This window comes from Dendrobium catenatum, unplaced genomic scaffold, assembly GCF_001605985.2.
Source record: "Dendrobium catenatum unplaced genomic scaffold, ASM160598v2 original_scaffold_61322, whole genome shotgun sequence".
Classification (NCBI taxonomy): domain Eukaryota; kingdom Viridiplantae; phylum Streptophyta; class Magnoliopsida; order Asparagales; family Orchidaceae; genus Dendrobium; species Dendrobium catenatum.
In genome coordinates, this window is record NW_021379772.1 from 583,698 (window position 1) to 603,905 (window position 20,208).

Here is a 20,208-nt window from a genome sequence, read left to right on the forward strand (position 1 = left end):
ATACCTTTTGTCTGGTAACTTCCCAAAGAGGACCTAACGCAGGATGGAGAAGAATGATGAAAGGCGGCCCAGAATGGAGATATCTGCTGTTGTCAGCAATCTATTACATTAATCAAAGAAATCTGTTAAATTGCTGGTAAAATATAGCAAAAAAGGATAAAAAAAGCATGATATTATTAAAAAATTAAGGAATTCAAAATTGAATAGAAAAGAGGGTGGGCCTGGAGGTTGACTCCCATTTATTTTGAAGGCCCGAGGATCGCGTCATGAAAACAGCCTCCCTAAAGTTCAGAAGTAAGGCTGCATGCAATAACCCTCCCCATACCTTACTTTAATGGGGTTTCATCTCTGATGCACCAACACTCCTTCATAAGAGGGAATATATTGTTAGACACGTGTCAAACACGGTTGAGACACATGTCGGGCATGACAGAATCGTGTAAGATTAATATATTAATTAAATTAAAATGAATACGCATATCCAACACACGTGCCCTAATATTTAATGATTAAATTTTTTAGTATCTTTTACATTCACAATATATTTTTAGTTGTATTTTGATGTGGAACCTTCCTCTCAAGTTATGCTGCAGGAGTATCACACCTAGAGCATTATCTCTTTCATTTGGTTAGCACTCTTTTAGTTATGCTTCCCCTTCGTATATGTGACGGGTTGAAGCTTCAGAAAGTAGTTTTTGCTGATATTCTAATATACCCACTTTATAGTGTTTACTGTTTCATTGTTCTTGCTAGTTCTCTATTTCTTCCCCGTTAGTTGCTACCACTGCACGATTGGTATCAGAGCAAAGGTCGGGGCAGCAATGGCGGAGAGCAGTAGACGACCCGCTCTTGACGACGATCAGGGCGAAGGCGCTTTGTGGGCGAATCAATCACTGATCCTTAAAACAGTTGGAAGAACTCAAGAATGAGTTTCGTCGATTCACCACAGAAGTGCGATTGGAGTTTCAAAGTATCAAGGGCGGAGGCGGAAATGTTCAACTTCCACAACCACCTACTTCTCCAATCTTCAGAGCAGTTCCTCGTCGAGGCAGGGGAGGTCAACGGGCGTGGATTGAGGTGCCGCAGCTATCGGATTCGGATGTCAAACCAGCTTTCCAGCAACATAAGGATGTATAGGATACATGTGAGGAAGACATTCCACAATATCTCTCACCCCCTCGGCATCGCCAGGAGGCTTGGCCGAGACAGCATGGGGAATTCCGAGTAAAAATGGACCTTCCATTTTTTGATGTAAAACTTCACATAGAAGATTTTCTAGATTGGGAACGTGCCGTGGAGACGTTCTTTGAATATATGGACATTCCTCAAGACAGGCAAGTGAAGTATGTAGCTTGTCGACAATGAGGTGGTGCGAGTGCATGGTGGCAGCAGTTGTTACAAGCTCGGCACCGAGAAGGAAAAGGCAATGTCCGAAGTTGGGCAAGAATGAAGCAACTCTTGCGAAGCCATTATTTACCCACAGATTATGACCAAATATTGTATATGAAATTTCAGCATTGTGTGCAAGGACAGCGGAGTGTGAGCGACTACACCGAGGAGTTTTACCGCCTCAGTGCTCGCAACAACCTGAACGAAACTGCCAATCAAATAGTTGCTCGCTACATCGGCGGATTGAAGGAGGGCATTCAGGACAAATTGGAGTTAAATTCAGTATGGTCAATGTCGCAAGCGGTCAATTTCGCACTGGAGACAGAAATGCAACTCAACCGACCGGTTCTCCCCATGTCAGTACGTCGCCACTTTAATGACTTCGCCACTTCAGACAATCGGGGACAAGCGCCTAATCAAGGCAGCAGTTCAAAATCTGTTTCTAAGGCCTCAACTGTGACCACATCACCTCCGCAAGCTCCTGACAACAAAGTTGCAAATCGAATGAAAGCTCCAGCAAAGGACAATCCTTATAGCAGACCAACCACATTGAAGTGTTTCAGATGCTTCCATCCAGGCCATAAGTCTAATGAGTGCCCGAATCGGCAACAATTACAACTCCTCGAGGGAGATTCTGAGCTTCCTAACCCGTCGGCAGAAGTTGAAAATGAAGAGGAATATGAGGAAATAGCTGGAGATGACGGGGAGCCTGTCATATGCGTTCTCCAAAAGTTACTGCTCACACCTAACCAGCACACAAAATCCCAACGCAATGTAATTTTCAGGACCAAATGTACTATAAAAGGGAAGGTATGTGATCTTTTGATTGACAATGGTTGTACTGAAAATATCATTTCTAGAGCAGTAGTGAACGCTTTGCAGCTTAAGACTGCTAAGAACCCGAATCCTTATAGGATTAGCTGGGTTAAGAAGGGTATGGACATTCAAGTGTCCGAGATGTGCCGGGTAAATTTTTCAATTGTGAAGCATTATAATAGTGAAATATTATGTGTCCTTGATATGGACGTGTGCCACTTAATTCTGGGTAGGCCGTGGCAATTTGACACTGGTGTCATTTACGACGGGCGAGCTAATGCTTATTCATTTGAATGGAAAAGTCGTAAATTACGGTTGTTGCCTGCGACACAACACTCAACCGACGAAGAAGTTGAACGGCGACCTGCTCTTTGCATTGTCTCAGGCAATGCCCTGTTAAAGACTGGTAAGGAGGTGAAGTCAATGTTTGCAGTTTTAGTTGCAGAAGAAAATTGGGAGATCAAACAGGGTAACATCCCACCGGAATTGGCATAGTTGCTGGATGATTTTTCAGACATAGTGACAGCAAGCTTGCCTCATGAGCTACCACCCATGTGATCAATACAGCAGCAAATAGATTTAATTCCTGGGGCCTCTCTACCAAACTTGCCACATTATAAAATGACTCCAACAGAGCATTTTCAACTCCAGAAAATTGTGGATGAACTATTAGATAAGCAGCTTATCCAACCCAGCCTGAGTCCATGTGCGGTGCCGGCGCTTTTAGTGCCAAAGAAAGATGGTGCGTGGAGGATGTGTATTGACAGTCGAGCTATCAATAAAATTACCCTCAAATATCGCTTCCCGGTTCCAAGATTGGAAGACATGTTAGATTATTTGGCGGGGGCCAAAGTTTTTTCAAAGCTCGACTTGAGAAGCGGGTACCACCAAATTTGAATTCGACCGGACGACGAGTGGAAAACCGCTTTCAAAACTCGCAATGGATTGTTTGAATGGAGGGTTATGCCATTCGGCCTGTGCAATGCCCCGGCAACATTCCTACGATTGATGACAGAAGTGTTAAAACCATTACTAAGCAAGTGATGTGTGGTCTACTTCGACGACATATTGGTGTTCAGCCCATCTATGGTAGAACATTGGAAACATTTGCAGGAGGTCCTGGAAGTGTTATGAATCCATAAGCTATATTTGAACAAGTCCAAGTGCGAATTTGCCACCAGTTCGGTGCAGTTTTTGGGCTACATTGTGTCGGCCGAAGGCATTGGAATGGACCCCAATAAAATCCTCACTATACAACAGTGGCCACAACCCAGCTCTCTGACAGAAATTCGTAGTTTTCATGGGTTAGCCAATTTTTATAGACGGTTCATCCGCGGATTTAGTATAATTATGGCCCCAATCACTAATTGCCTAAAGGCTAGTACTTTCAAATGGGGAGTCGAGCATCAGCGAAGTTTCGACACAATCAAATTGGCACTTACTTCGGCACCGGTGTTGGCAGCTCCTGATTTTAACAAGGCTTTTCACGTAGATACCGACACCTCGGCAGTGGGAGTAGGCGCAGTGCTCTCGCAAGACGATCGACCGGTAGAGTTTTTTAGTGAGAAATTAAGCCCTGCAAGACAAAAGTGGTCAGCCTATGAGCAAGAATTATATGCGGTAATCTGAGCACTTAAACAATGGGAACATTATCTTTTACACAATGATTTTGTTCTATGCAGCGATAATAAAGCTTTACAGTTTCTGAACACCCAAAAAAATATCAATAAAATGCATACTAGATGGGTTGTCTTTCTACAAAAGTTTAGCTTTGTACTTAAACATAAATCTGGGCAGCATAACAGAGTTGCTGACGCCCTGAGTAGGCGCTCCGCTCTTCTAGTCCAGCTTCAAACAGAAATTACTGGTCTAGAAGCTCTCAAAGACCTCTATTGCCTGGACAGGGATTTTGCTATCCCTTGGGAGCGTTGTACCACTGGACAGCCCGTGGATGACTATACCTTGCGTCATGGATTTTTATTCAAAGGGAATTCGCTATGCATCCCTGCCTCCTCCGTCCGTTTGCAGTTGGTGCGCGAGATGCATGAAGGGGGAATGGCAGCTCACTTAGGCCGAGAAAAGACAGTAGAACAGATGCGAGCGCGATTCTTTTGGCCCCACTTGCGGAAGGATGTTGCGAAGTATGTACAAAACTGTCCGGTGTGTCAGGTATACAAAGGCCATAGCCAAAATACCGGCTTATACAGCCCGTTGCCTGTTCCGAGATCAATCTGGGAAGATCTTAGTATGGATTTCGTCCTCGGATTGCCAAGAACTAAGAGGGGTGTCGATTCGATCATGGTGGTGGTTGACAGGTTCTCCAAGATGGCTCATTTTATAGCTTGCAAGAAGACGTCAGATGCACTTGGCATTGCTCGATTATTTTTCAGGGAGATTGTTCGCCTTCATGGTCTCCCAAGAAGCATCACCTCCGACCGCGACGTCAAGTTCATTAGTCATTTTTGGAGAGATCTTTGGAAGCAACTACAAACAGAACTCAAACTAAGCTCAGCCTATCACCCCCAAACGGATGGCCAAACCGAGGTGGTGAATCGCACGCTTGGTAATATGTTGCGATGCTTGGTGCAGGACAATCCGAAGAAGTGGGATGACATCCTGAGTCAGGCGAAATTCGCTTACAATTCCATGCCCAATAGATCCACTGGTATGTGCCCATTTAATATTGTCTACACTAAACCTCCTAACCATGTTGTAGACATTGCCGTTCTACCTAAGTGCCAAAACCCGGCGGCCACCAAGCTAGCAGAGGATTTCAAGACAATGCTGGACAGCGTCCGCAACACCATACAAGCCTCAAATGACTTGTACAAGCAAAAGGCTGATGCACATCGCCGCTACAAGACTTTCCAACCAGGTGAAATGGTCATGGTGCGCTTACGAAGAGAGAGATTTCCAGCCGACACCTACTCGAAGCTCGTGCCAAGGAAGATTGGTCCAGTTGCTATCAAGCACAAAATCAGCGACAATGCATATGTAGTGGAACTTCCGCCCGACGTCTTAACGTCCTCCACCTTTAACGTTGCAGACATCAGCCCTTACCATCCAGCTGATTCGGCAGTTGTTGAAATTGATTCGTCGGATATGAATCCTTCTGTAGCGGAGGAGAACTGATGTGGAACCTTCCTCTCAAGTTATGCTGCAGGAGTATCACACCTATAGCATTATCTCTTTTACCGTTTGCTGCATATTCCCACTACTTATACTACTAAATATAGTACTAGAGGACACTCACACTTTTTCATTTGGTTAGCACTCTTTTAGTTATGCTTCCCCTTCGTATATGTGACGGGTTGAAGCTTCAGAAAGTAGTTTTTGCTGATATACTAATATACCCACTTTATAGTGTTTATTGTTTCATTGTTCTTGCTAGTTCTCTGTTTCTTCCCTGTTAGTTACTACCACTGCATATTTTAAACCCTAGACTTGAGCATTATACTACATAAAGGCAGGAAGTAAGAAATTCAAATTAGTGAGGTCATTGTTAGGCGTATGGAAGCAAAACATATTTATCAAGAAGAGAATGAGATTTTTAAGGAGAAAGGGGTGGAGGGATTGATAATGGGAGTGGTAAGAGAGAAAGCTTTCAAATAGGGGAAGGAGAGAAGAAACAAGAAAGTTAATGTAAAACCCAAAATTTTGGATGATAGTAGGCGTCGCACGCATTTTGATCCGTCACGACGAGATTTAAGTTAAAAATTTAAAGTTAACGGATTTCGACGGAAATAATTTTATAAAATTCTACGCAAAATTCTGAACGATTTGATATATAGAACTTTAGCCAATTTCGCTTAAATTGAGAAATAAAAATTTAGAAGTTTAAAATTACCCATAATCTTTTTCTTAAGCCGAAATGTTTTAAGTGATGGCATTATGATCTTTTGGCAATACCTATCTCCCTAAATAAGCAAAATCGAAACCCCTTCCCCCATTTTCGCATGGTTCGGCTGAGAGAAACGAAGAGCGGACAGACGGGTGAAGCGTGCGAAGGCTTCGACAGGGCGGCTCCGGCGACGATTTTCCAGCGAGGAAATTAGTGGAAATAGAAGAGGAAGGTTGAGAGAGAAACAATGTATGTTTTATTTGAAGCAAAACCATCTCATTTTGAAGATTTTTGGAAAGGAAACAATTAGGTTTTTTAAAAAAATGTGTTTTTCTTGCAAGATTTCTTTACGAAATCGATAGAGAAGGTTTAGAGAAGTGTTTTAATAATATAAACAAACTTTTTTTCAAAATTTTTGAGAATTGAAAATTAAGATTTTTATCAAAAATTGAAATTTCTTAAGACGCTTTTACAAAAATGATTCCTATGGGACTTAGGAACGTTTCTAAATCAAAATTTTTAATTTTCTTAAAAATTTGTATTTTTTTTTTATTTTCTAATTAAATAAATCCGAAAATAAATAAGGTAATTATCAAAATATGTTTAAGAAAAATTTTGGCGTATTAGTTTGATGGAATTGAGGATTTAGGGGTTTCAAAAATTAAGGATTTTAATAAATCCGAAAATTAAGATTAAATTATTTTAATTTCATTAAGTGCCGTAATGAATTAATAATGAGAAGCGAAGAGTTTAGGTAATTTGGAATTTGATTAAAACTTTAAGGAAGATTTATTGTGACACATCTTTTTATGTCATTTTTAGGTTGTGATATTTAAGGAGAACGAAGCGTGTCAAAGCGACACTTTGAGAAAGTACTGTGCTTGTGTTAAAGTAGGTACTCATATTTATGATAAAAATTTCAAGTATTGTTTTGCCTTCCTTTTTATTATTTGCAAATGTTTAAAATTTTAACGTTCAGATGGTTTATGAATTCGATCTTTCAAATGGCTTGTTAGTATAATATTTTTATAGTGCAATAGATTAGTAAATTACAAGTTATTCGTGGTTTTCACGTTTTGAGCAAATGACTTATGAAATATGATTGTTTTTCTTTAAGCATATGATTGACTGAGAAATAAATATGAAACTATGCATATTGATGCGGAGTGCCCAAAATAGTAAAGGGACTCAACAGAGCCAAATGATAAAAGAGTCTTATCAGAGCCAAATGGTAAAGGAGGCTCATTAGAGCCAATGGTAAAGAAATGACCAAATAATATGAAAATGTGTACCCGATCAATACAAAAATTTATGAGCACCTCTGAGATGGGTGATATAGTAAATATTATGCATAATTAAGGTTCATTTATGTTTTCTAAGCAAATGAAAGTTTATGTTTGAGGAAAAATTATATAAAAGATTTATGTGTGAGAAAAATTTATGAAAATATTTCTTATACATAAATGTTATGAACTTGTGCAATATTGACATTCGTTTAAAGTTTCTTATGAAAAAAATTATTTTATTTTAATTTTATATAATTTTTTATGAGAAATATGAATTACCTGCTGAACGAGTAAGCTCACCCCTGCTTGTGGGAATCTTTTTCAGGAGAATCATCTAAGAAGTGATGGCAACGAGGCGACAATACACATACCATCGTAGAGGATCTCTGGAAGAAAGGTTTTATATTTTTTGTTATGTGTATCAAGTCAGTGGATTGTAATTAAGGAGTCTGTTGGAGTTTATGTTGATGTTTATGTTTTTAGTGGTTCTGGTTTGAAGATATTATTGTAAACTTTCAGTTTGTTGGATTAATGACTCTTTTATGTCGTTTTGGAATGAAATTTATATCATATTTAAGTTGGATAAATGTAAAAAATTTACTGCTTATCGTACGACTATTTGTTCCACCCCGTTAATTCGGGCAAGCCGAGCCGAGTCATGACAAGAGTGGTATCAGAGCAAAATGTTTAATAATGATCAATGAAAGAGCCTATAAGAGAATTGTATGAGTCTTAGAATGTATAGGAAGTGTGAATTTTATGAATTTTCGACTTATAATTATTGTGTCTAATCTCAAGAATATAGATCCTGAGCAAAATGCCATTGATGGCATTGATGGTGAGGAAGGGAGGGAATTACCAGCAGTAGCAAAATCTCAAATGAATATTTATAGTACCACTATGGAGTCATTTGCTCAGATGAATGCAGCAATGACTCAGATGATAAAGAACTCCCAAACTCAGACTAGTGGCAGTGGGAGTCATTCTATGGACAAGAACTTGAAGCTATTTCAAGAAATGAAGCCTCCGTTGTTTTTAATAGGTGGACTTATAGAGGCTGAAGATTGGCTGATGCGGATAGAGAAAATTTTGGAGGGCATGTCTTGCCCAGAAGATAAAAGGGTGACACTCGATGCATATACCTTTGATGGTGAGGCAGAAATGTGGTGGCAGAGTTAGTTGCAAGAAACTTTTGGAGGGCGACCCAGCAGTCAAGTCTCCTAGGAAGAGTTCGTGAAAGTATTCAGAGTCTGGTATATACCTATGTTAGCCAGGAGACAGATGCAGGATAAATTCAATAGATTGGTTCAGAAAGACCGATCTATTTCTCAGTATGAGGCAGAGTTCACGATGTTGTCCATGTATGCCTCACAACTGATACCTAATGCTGAAGAGAAGTGCCACAACTTTCTGAATGGATTAAAGAACATAATAAGACAGCCTCTCATACCTTTTGGAATTTAAGATTATTCCACATTGGTGAAAAGGGCCAAAATGATCGAGATAGATTTACAGGCAACTTAGAAAAAAAGGGACTTCTAGAAAAGGAAGAATGAGGGCATGCCAAAGCCCACTCAGTTTACTCAGTCTTCTCAGCCTACTCAGTCTTCTCAGTCTGGGGTGTCTATTTGGAGGAAGCCCAGATCTAGCAATTCTCACAACAGTGCTTCAACTACTATATTATATAGCAAGTATGGGAGAATGCATAAGGGAGAGTCTCTCTTGCACTAATACTTATTGCTGGTGCCATCAGCTTGGACTTATGGCAAAGTCTTGCCCTCTTCTGGGACAGAGATCTGCTATAGAGGTCAAGACAGACAACAATACTCAGATGACAATTGGTAGACCAAGAGCTGTGGAGTCTACAGCTTCTATTCCTTCTCAAGGTCAGACTCGTCAGAATGTTCAGCGTCGAGTATAGAATGTCCCAACAAGAAGCTAAGGGATCTCCTGATGTAGTTACAGGTGCGTAATTTAATTAATTATCAATGAAAGATTTTATATGAAATGAACGAATAATGAATGTCATGTTTTATAAATGAATATTATGACTTTTATATAATTAGGGACAATCCTTATATGTAACAAACCAGTTAGAGTATTGTTTGATACTGAAGCGTCGCATTCCTTCAATTCTGAGAATTTTGTTAGATCAATCAATTTGCTTCCAACAGTTATGATTAAATCACTGTCAGTTTTAATGCCTAATGGAAATCATATGTAAGCTATGCAGAAATGTCATGTGGATTTAAAGATTTGTGATAAGAACTTAGAGGCGGATCTTATTGTATTACCCTTTCTGAGTTTGATGCAATCTTAGGCATGGATTGATTATCTTGCCATTTCGTGACTATAGATTGTACCAAAAAGAAGTTAAGTTTTGTATTCCAGGAGAGAGAAAATTTAAATATTAATGGGATAAAGGGATAACAGCTATGATTATGTCATCTCTGAAGATTTTTCAAATGTTAAAGAAAATGTATGAAGACTTTTTAACTTATGTTAAAGAGGAAAAGAAATATGAGATAGAATTAAAAGACATCCCAATTGTTCAGGAATTCTCAGAAGTATTTTCAGATGATTTATTTGGCTTACCTCCAAGTAAAGAAATAGATTTCTCTATTGAATTGGTGGCAGAAGCTGAACCTGTTGCTAAGGCTTCTTACAGAATGGAAATAAAAGAACTTAAGGAGTTGAAAGAACAATTGCAATAGTTGCTTGAGAAGAGATTCATCAAGCCTAGTACCTCCCCTTGGGGTACTCCTATTCTTTTTGTAAAAAAAAAGAATGAAAGTTTAAGGCTCTGTATAGATTACAAAGAGTTGAACAAGTTGACAGTGAAGAAATAAGTATTCTCTCCCAAGGATAGATGATTTGATTAACCAGTTGGAAGGTGTTTCAGTGTTTTCAAAGATTGATTTGAGGTCAGGGTATCATCAGCTCAAGATTTGAGAGGAAGACATTGCAAAGACAGCTTTCAGTACCAGATATGAGTTTATAGTGATGCCCTTTGGTTTAACAAATGCTCCTGCAGTGTTTATGGATCTCAAGAATAGAATCTTTAAGCCATTTTTAGATCTATTCCTGATTGTATTCATAAATGATATACTTGTATATTCCCCAGATGAAGAACTTCATGCAAATCATATAAGGGCAGTATTGCAAACCTTGAAAGGGAATGAACTGCATGTCAAACTATCTAAATGTGAGTTTGGTTAAGAAATAAAAAATTTTTGGCCTTTTGGGACATGTAATCACTGATGGAAAGATATTTGTGGACTAGCATAAGGTACAAGCAATAACAGATTGGCCAAGACCAGCTACAATGACTGAGGTTAGGAGCTTTTTGGGATTGGCAGACTACGATAAAAGGTTTGTTGAAGAGTTTTTACAGATAGCTATGCCACTCTCCTGATTGATTCAGAAAGTAGTGAAGTTTGAATGGACAGCTCAGTGTGAAGAAGCTTTTCAGAGGTTAAAGCAACGTTTGATAACTGCTCAAGTGCTGACTATTCCCTCAGGGTTAGATGGATTTCAGCTATATAGTGATGCCTCGCATAAAGAGTTGAGTTGTGTACTGATGCAGAATGAAAGAGTCATTGCCTATGCTTCTAGGCAATTGAAAAATCATGAAAGGAATTATCCAACCAAAGATCTGGAGTTAACTATAGTAATTTTTGCCTTAAAGATTTGGAGGCATTACTTATATGGGGTAAGGTGCGAAGTTTTTACTGATCACAAAAGTTTGAAGTATATCTTCACATAGAAAAAACTAAATTTAAGGCAGAGGAAATGACTAGAACTCATTAAATATTATGAGTTGGACATTCAATATCATCCTGGTAAAACAATGTGGTTGCAGATGCTTTGAGCAGAAAGAATTTTGGTAGTGAAAATTGGTTGATTACTCAACAGTAAGAATTGATAAAGGAGTTGAAGAAGTTAGAAATTTTAGTGGTTCAGCCTAATGATGCAGAGATTGTGATGTTGAATCAAACTATTATTCAATAAACTTTTCTAGAAAGAGTATGAGAAGCTTTGCCACATGATGTAGATTTTAAGAAGATACTGGATATGATTAGTATGGGACACAATGAAGATTTTGAGCTTTATAGTGAAGGACTACAACGTTATAGTGGCAGATTGTGTATACCAAATGTTGATGACTTAAGAAAAGAAATCTTTCAAGAAGTTCATTATTCCAGTTACACCATTCATCCAAACAATAATAAAATATATCAGGACTTAAAGGAAGTGTTTTGGTGGCCAGGAATGAAGAAGGGTGTGGCAGAAGTAGTGACTAAATGTACTTCTTGTTAGATGGTGAAAGTGGAACATGAGATTCAGGCAGATTTCTATAGCCCTTACTAATACCTTAGTGTAAATGCGAAGGCATTGCTATGAATTTTGTGGTTGGTTTACTTAGATCTAGAAGAGGATGTGATGCTTTATGGGTGATAATTGATAGGTTAATTAAGTCCGTACACTTTTTACTTACAAACAATCTGATCTAGTTGAGAAGTTGGCAAGCCTGTATGTCAGTGAAATTGTTAGATTGCATGGGATACCAAAGTCTATAGTGTCGGATCGGGATGAAAGATTCAGGAAATTATTATTGTGGAAGATTTGCTTAGGTTATGTGTTTTGGATTTTGGTGATAAGTGGAAGACATATATACCACTAATTGAGTTTACCTATAAAAATAGTTTTTAAGCAAGTATTGGTATGGCTCCTTATGAGGCTTTGTATGGGAGAAGGTGTAGGACACCTCTATATTGGCTGAAATAGGGGAAAGTAACGATTAAAAAGGCGGAAGAGGCGTATGCACTGAGGCGCGACTCAAGGCGAGGTGAAGCATTTGCGCGTTGAGGCTTACGCCTCGTTGGATTCAACGGAGCGTGCGCTTATTTCGCATGGGGCTTAGGCTTCAGGGCGTAAAGCCTCGAAGAGAAACGAGGCACCGCTTTGATTTGTAAGTATATAGATCGAGCGGTGAGAGTCGTATAAGAGTCGAGTATTAAGGTAACATACCTGCTTCTGCTTCGGGTGAGAACTAAAAGGCGAACTCCGCCAACTTCGACAGCCACAGTTCGGTCGAGTTTGAACATAGCTGAAGGCGATCGAAGGTAACGATTTATTTCTTCTTTTTCTCTTGCTTCCCGTAATCTTCCCGTGGTTTGCTTCATATCTCGCTTCTTCTTCTCCGTCTTCCTGTAATTGAAGGTTCATTTTCCACGGCTAGGTAACGATCTTTCTTCCCGTTAGTCGCACCTAATCACTCGTGTGATCCCCGCTCCCGCCGACTTCAAGTTCGACGACTTCAACCTTAATCAATCGATCGTGTGATTGTTCTCTTTCTCTAACAACACCTTCGACAACTTCAACTTCGACGTCGACGACATCGAAGACTTCGACGTCTTCAACTTCGGTCGTGTGGTCGCTCTCTTTCTCTAACGACGCCTTCGACGACTTCAACTTCGACGTCGACAGCATCCACGACTTCGACGATATCGATGACTTGGATGACTTTAAGTTCGATGACTTCAAGTAAATTCAATCAATCTCTGAGTATTCCTTCCCTGGATATTTAAATTATTTTGATCTTTTTCAAATTTGTAATTAGAACTGATAAATGTGCAGCACTTGCAAAACTTAGACATTAATGTTAATTTAATCAGGATATTATACTTATTAACATCCACAAGTGTTGACCCCTATACCTCAAACCACGTGCGAAAGGACCAAACTGGTGAGTAAAGCGATACACGCCTTGGTTCCACGTGTCATTTAAAGGATCAAACGACTTCTGATTGCCAAATGAATGGCGCCGTTGCGATCAGGACATCGAATTCTGCTAGGTCGAGGCCCCTCATAATCGAATCGAACTAGATCGGCCAAAAGGGATGACTGTCACCTGAAATTAAAGCGCGAGGCTGATCAAACAACGTCGAATTTACAAACAGACTTCGTCGTTGTGTTCGGAACATCGTTAATATCCTAAATGCACTGCCAATTTGTTTAGTTGAGGTTGTGCACACAAATTGAGGTGCCCCCGATAAAAATTAGCCTCGTCATTGCTCAAACAACCTCCGATCGTGAAATGGACTGCGTCATTGTGTTCGGGACGCCGAAAATATCCTAAATGCACTATCAATTTGTTTAATTTAGGTTGTGCACGTAAATCGAGACGATCCAATGTAAAAATTATCTTCGTCGTTGCTCAAACGACGTCCGATCGAGAAACGGATTGTGTCATTGCGACTGAAACGTTGGAAATACCCTAAATGCACTATCAAATTGTTCTTTTGAAGATGCGCACGCAAATCGAGGTGGCCCCATGTAAAAATTACCCTTAGACGTCGCCCAAACAACGTCCGATCAAGAAATGAATTGCATCATTGTGTTCGGAACATCGGTAATACTTTAAATGCACTATCAATTTATTTATTTGAGGTGGTGCACGCAAATCGAGACAACGCATCTTCCAAGGAAATCAGGCATCGTCGTTGCCCAAATGATGTCCGATTACGAAACGGACTGCGTTGTTGCGACCGAAACATCAGCAATACCCTAAATCCACTATTAATTGATCTAATTTCGAGATTCGGCGAAATCGACACATTAAATGAGGCAATCGGCACGCAGATCGAGAACAACACCCAAATCAAGATGATTTTTGACTTATTGGTGCACTCCTGTCATTTTAAATTAATGCTGGAATGACATATCATTAGTATGACTATTAATTTGTAAAAGTTTAATAAGGAGCAGGTGTCAAAACAGAGAAAGGTCAAATGCCCATTAAATGCCGATTACCTCGTTCGGTTGAATTCCTGTAGTTTCCGTCAATCTGAGGTTCAGACAACAGCTGGCCTTAGCAATGTTGTGTTAAAAATGAAATGAAGCAGATACAAAATTTTATCTCTGTTGACCCCGAAACAGATACACAAAAAAGCCTCCTGCCCGTCTTCTTTCTACCTTTTTGTAAGCATAGCCCCATAAGTCTCCTTCCCTTCTCATAACCTCAGCCTTCCACCTAAGTTTGTCCCGTCTCCCTCTTCGATTCTTGCTGAAGAAGCCGGAACCATTGAGCTCAGGTAAAAAAAAATCTCTTCCCATACAGTAACATACACCTTCAACACAACTACTGCACCTCCTCTCTACTTCCTCCTCTGTCCGTTAATTTCCTCATACACATCGCCTGCACTCAAGGACACCTGCCCAAGCTAAAGCCATTCGCAAGCCCTGTATCCATCCGATCCTACTCCATAGGGCAAAGCTTCTTCAAGCTCGGTACCCGTCCTTTATCTCCAATTCCCTCCACCCATCTCATGCTTCTAGACTAGGAGAGCTGTGATCGCACCTCACCAAGCCCAGCCCAGATCGCTATAACGTGAAGCTCCTTTATTTCATGTAAGAAAAGAAGCTCCTCTTGTCTCCCTGGTTCTCATACAACAGCTTTCCTTCACCCTTACACTTAGCCAACTTCCTCTTCTACCTCTCACGGCCAGATTCCACTTCCTGCTCTTGATCTCAAGTCCACCACTCCACTTAACTTTAATAGCCTTCACTCCACTTAAAGTCCATGCACATTGCCTTCCTCTTTCATTGAGTGCTGGCACAAGCACTAGGGTGTTTTAAAGCCTTTCTCCTCTAAAGCTTAGCAGCCTTCATTACCAAACAAGGAAAACTTTATTGCTGCAGTTTTAAACAGAGTATTTGTACTCTTTCCCTCCACTTCCAAAAGGAAAAAGAGAAAAGTTGCTCGTATCTACCAAAAGCACTTCACAGCCCTTTTACTTTCTCTGTTAAGGGCAAATCCTTCATAACCGAGCCACTACAACAAGCCTTCACCCACTTGCTCATCTATCAAACAGTAACTCCACCCTTTAGCAAACGCAACTGTAATCAGCCCATTTCACCATTCTAAAGCCCGTCAAAGCCTATTTTCCTACAGTCCACTTAGCACCCCACAAAAGACCTCAAATCCACTCCAAAACAGTGAGCTTTTTCATGGGTTTATTACTCTTGTTCCCATTGATGTTAGTATTAGTTGTTAGTATTAATTAACATAACCATTTCTCTCCAATTGATTTTATTAGTTGCATATTGATATTGTGATATGTACATGTTTGTATGTGTGTGTGTTGGTGAGAGGAAGATAAAAAAAAAGAGAGGTGAAGGTTCAAAAAAAAAAAAAAGAGAATGCAAGAAAGCAAAAAAAAAGAAGAGAGAGAGATTATTTCCAAAAAAAAAAGAGTTTCAAAAAAAAGGGGCTTTCAAAGAAGAAAAAAAATGGTTCTTTTCTCGATGTTTGCGACGGGCCGGCAAACCCCCGAGGCGCTCACGTAGCGTTTAGGGTGGGAAACCGGTGCGATGCTTGCGACGAGATAAGGATCCCTCTTCAATGCTAGCAACGAGCGGCAAACCCCCGAGGCGCTCAAGTAGCGTTGTAGGGCGGGAAACCGGTGCGGCGCTTGCGGCGAAGGGGATAAAAAAAATGTATTTTTATTTTACCTTTTTTTATATAAGTACCTCCGAACGCCCACGTGGTGCAGAGGGGGGAAATCTGTGTTTATTTCTAACACTGTTTTCTTCTTATAATAAACAAACAAAAACCCTTAAACGCTCACGTAGCGGGCGGGGATAGAAAATACAAATGCGACCGCGGTGTCATTTTGACACCTACCTGAAGCGCTCACGTAGCGTCGAGGGGAAGGTTGCCTCTTGGTTTTTTCCCCTAAACGGGGGAGACGCCGGGAGGCTGCCGAAATTTCCTTTAAAACTGAAGACTTGACAAATTTTGGAGAGCTTGAACTTGCAATCTTTTGGACAACATGGAACTCATTTTGACACTCAAATGAACTTGCAAGTGGACTTGATTGAACTCAAATGAACTTGGTGCAAAGGACAAGAACTTGGACTTATGTTGAAACACTAAGCAAATGATATTTGAATCTAATTGAAATGAATTCAAAATGAATGATTCAATAATGAACATTGGAATCAAATAAGTTTGAGCATAAGAGAATGACAATGAACCAAATTTAAGAGAAATTACATAAAACTTTGAAATCAAATGGACTATAACAGTGGATGATGTGAGCAACAACCAATTCTCTAAGGAATTCTCATTTTAACTTGAATGCAAATTCTAATTTGCATCATTCAAATCTCGTGCAAACAAACAAAACAAGCTCTCAATGCAAACCAGAAATAAAAAAGGGAGCCTGAACTCAAATGAATATTTACAGGAAACAAAAAACTTCAAATACACCATATAAGGGAAGAAGGAAGCCATGGCCTCATTGAGCAATCACAAAATATGGAAATAATTAACCAAATTTCAATCAATGAAAGGAATACTTCGCTGCAGTTGGTTGCATAAGCAAAGAGTTTGCGTTATAAGAAGATATCTGATAATGAAGTTGATGAAAATACAGACAAGTTCCAACAACCATGTCAAATCCAAGGATTCATAAATGAAGAAAACTTATGGAGGAGCACCAAATGAGCTGTCATAGTAGCTAATCAAACACTGGTCAACATATTTAAGAAACTGATTGTGCCTCAGGCTCATCTTGAATGTGAAGTTACTACAGCTCCGAAGCTCAATACCTCTGGCCTAAGATCTAAAAACTCTATGCCCAATCACTTAACAAGTAGCAGAGTTATCTTTCAATGCACACAATTACAAGGTCCATTCAGTATGTTACCTGATAGTGATATAGGACCTTATAAGAAATTCATACAACTAACAAGAAGTACATTGGAGCTTAATCGGGTCGCCTTGAGTCTTCAAGCCAAAAAAAAAAAACCTAAGGTTCTTAATACATAAGCTTACTGTAGTGGAATGGCATTTCTTGTCTTATAAGAAAAGGCTACCATTCTGGATCAACATTTATGATGCCAGCATAATGAATACATTTCTTTAGCACGGTTTGCCAACCTCACCTAGAAAACTACTTAAACTACTGAATAAGGCTGCATTCAATGTTGGAGGCATAGTGATTAATGCTCTTGCCATTGAGCATTTCAGTTATCGGTGCTCTTCTAATGTAAAAAAAAATGAAACTGTAGATGAAAAGGAATAACAGCTTAGAAATACCTATGGATTTAATTACTAGAACTAAGCACCAATTTTGCACTTTGCAAAGGTAGTTGCTCTTCACATGCATTATATATTCTTATTAGAGAGATAGCAAAGGAAGAAGAAGAGATTATCTATTTAAAGAGAAAAGTGGATGAAACAAAGCTAAATCTCCATTAAGAAAGGAAATACAAGGAAGAATGTCAGCAACTAAAGTGGGAAACTTCTCATTCATGCAGTAATCTCTCTACGAGCAAGAGGGATCAATTTGAATGAACATGATGAGCTAATGCATATATGATGCATGTAATATAGTCCAAGGCAACCAGCTTCAACAAATACAGATACTTGTAAGCAATGACAATAGATTGTAAGTATACGATAAGCAAATCAATCAACAACAATTCGTAATGGAGAGCGTTAATCTACTTGTAAGCAGTGATAGTAGAAATGCTGCGGGGCTGCAACGAAGGCAAGTTCTTATAGGCCGATTTCAAGGACTCTTTCGAAAGGTATAACAAGTTACCTACAGACATAGGGAGTAGGCATGCGATGAATACAAGCATTCATAAGCTGTCGTAGAAGAAGTCAATGAGCACTGGCACATTTATGATCAGTTATTATTTAAAGTTGAGCAAATACATTGATCCACTGAAACAAATGCAAGTTCCCCCGGGCCCCTTGTAAGAGAACCATCATTACATCACATAAATCATCCGCAAATGAAACGGCACCGGATCTACAACATTCGTACAAGCAGACAGAAGGCGTCTATAAATGATTTCAAAGTACCCCCGCACGGGCACCGTAATTTGTATATACATAGGTACACTACAAAGGGGTAAAAGCAATCATAAAATCCGCATAGGCCCCGACGAGCGTGTTATAGAAATACACATGACGTCTAGGGAAGCTGCGCTGGTTATCAAATTTTGAACCCGATCCTCCTAAGAAGATAAAAGGAGTGGACAGGGTTCAATTATAAAATGCCCCCAAACATCCGCATGGGCCCCGGCAAGCGTGTTATTAGTACACACGTGACGTCTAGGGATACTGCGCAGGTTGACAAGTGAATTTAGGTTCGAAACTGATCTTTCTATACGGGTAAATAGAAGTCGACAGGGTTCGAACCAACAAACAAATATACGGTTGTGGAGACCGTTATATTTGTCTTAATACATTCATATTAGGCCTTCAAGACCTATAAATATAAGAATTCACTATCAAGGGTGTAAAGCATACGAAATCTGATCCTCTATCGATAGTTCGATAGAGTTGACAATATTCAATCTACAAAAAGAAATGACCCCAAACACCCCGATGATGGCCGTGTTGAACGAAAATATCAACCGGAGGGGTCCACAAATAATTTTAAATGTCTTCCAAACTCAATTTCAAAAACTCCACAAAAATCTCAAAAACTCCAAAAATATTTAAAATGAAATCAATCCATCAAGCACTTAAAGCAAAGCCCATCCACCCTCCACAACAGTCTGTCAGGGTGGACAAATTCAAATAACTTTAGCTCACAAAGAGCCAAATGCCTAGTCAAAAATATCACTAGGATCCATTCTCAAAAATTCTCTTGCCAGTAAGGACGTGGTATGTGTCCTCTAACCAGCAATTTCGCCGCCAAATGGCACTGCAGGATAAACGGTTATGACCCGGGGCCCTCTGAACCAAGTGGTTTTGCCACCAAATGGCACCACAGAAACCGGTTATGGCCAAAGCCAATACGCTCCTTAATGGCATTAAATACTTGAAATATGAATCAATAGGATATGATTGATAGGGCACAAAGCCCTCTGTTAGCTAAGTTCAACTTCGACGTCGACAGCATCCACAACTTCGACGATATCGATGACTTGGATGACTTTAAGTTCGATGACTTCAAGTAAATTCAATCAATCTCTGAGTATTCCTTCCCTGGATATTTAAATTATTTTGATCTTTTTCAAATTTGTAATTAGAACTTATAAATGTGCAGCACTTGCAAAACTTAGACATTAATGATAATTTAATCAGGTTATTATACTTATAAACATCCACAAGTTGCTTAGTTTAATTATTTTGTAAGATCAAAATATTTTGACTGAAATTAATTTTAAAGTCTATAGATTTTTTTTAAGATGACTGTAATATAAATTTGATTAATTATTTATAAATTATACTCAGAGTATCAGAGCTTTTGACTTTTTTTTTGCTTTTAAGTCATATTTCTGCTTAAAGTTTGTTCCTGCATATCCATTTAGCTGCATATTCCTGATTTGTTTTTAGATGTTGCAGGTTTGTCCATTAATCCAGCTTGAGCACTCTTTACCACCATCAGTTTTTGCTTCAAACTAGTTTGTTTTACACACAAATAAGTAACCTCATTTATCTTACTTCTTGCTTTTGCTTATAATATATTAGAAGATTAATGCTATGTAAAAAATAATAATAATAATGGCATTGATTATTGTTGGAAGTGAACAGTGAGCAATGTTTTAAATGAAAATGATACATTTAATGACAATAATGGCATTGATTCCACTTACAATATGTTATGCTATAGGTATAGGTAAACTATCAAAGTATAAATGACATGTATTCCACTTACAACATGTTATGTGCATTTTAGCTCTTGAGCTCCTACACGAAGTATAATTAAGTTACATTAGGACTGTTGTTATGAGCACATTAGCTTCATGTATTCATTTCATTTGTTTGTATAAAATATATTTATCACAAGTTTTATAGTCATTAATGGTGGTAATTGTTTATAATTTGTATTTGATGTTAACTGT

The 20,208-nt window shown here is 39.1% G+C and overlaps 1 protein-coding gene across 1 annotated transcript in view; it reads right to left on the reverse strand.

Annotated features, from left to right (window-relative positions):
• Positions 1–4: 4 nt before the first annotated feature.
• Positions 5–20,208, reverse strand: part of LOC110112952 (UTP--glucose-1-phosphate uridylyltransferase 3, chloroplastic) — a gene marked incomplete at its 3' end in the record, with an annotated part of 82,907 nt that continues 62,703 nt past the window's right edge. The window contains 1 exon segment of the mRNA XM_020845358.2: positions 5–100. Coding sequence (XP_020701017.2) covers positions 5–100 — 96 coding nt within the window.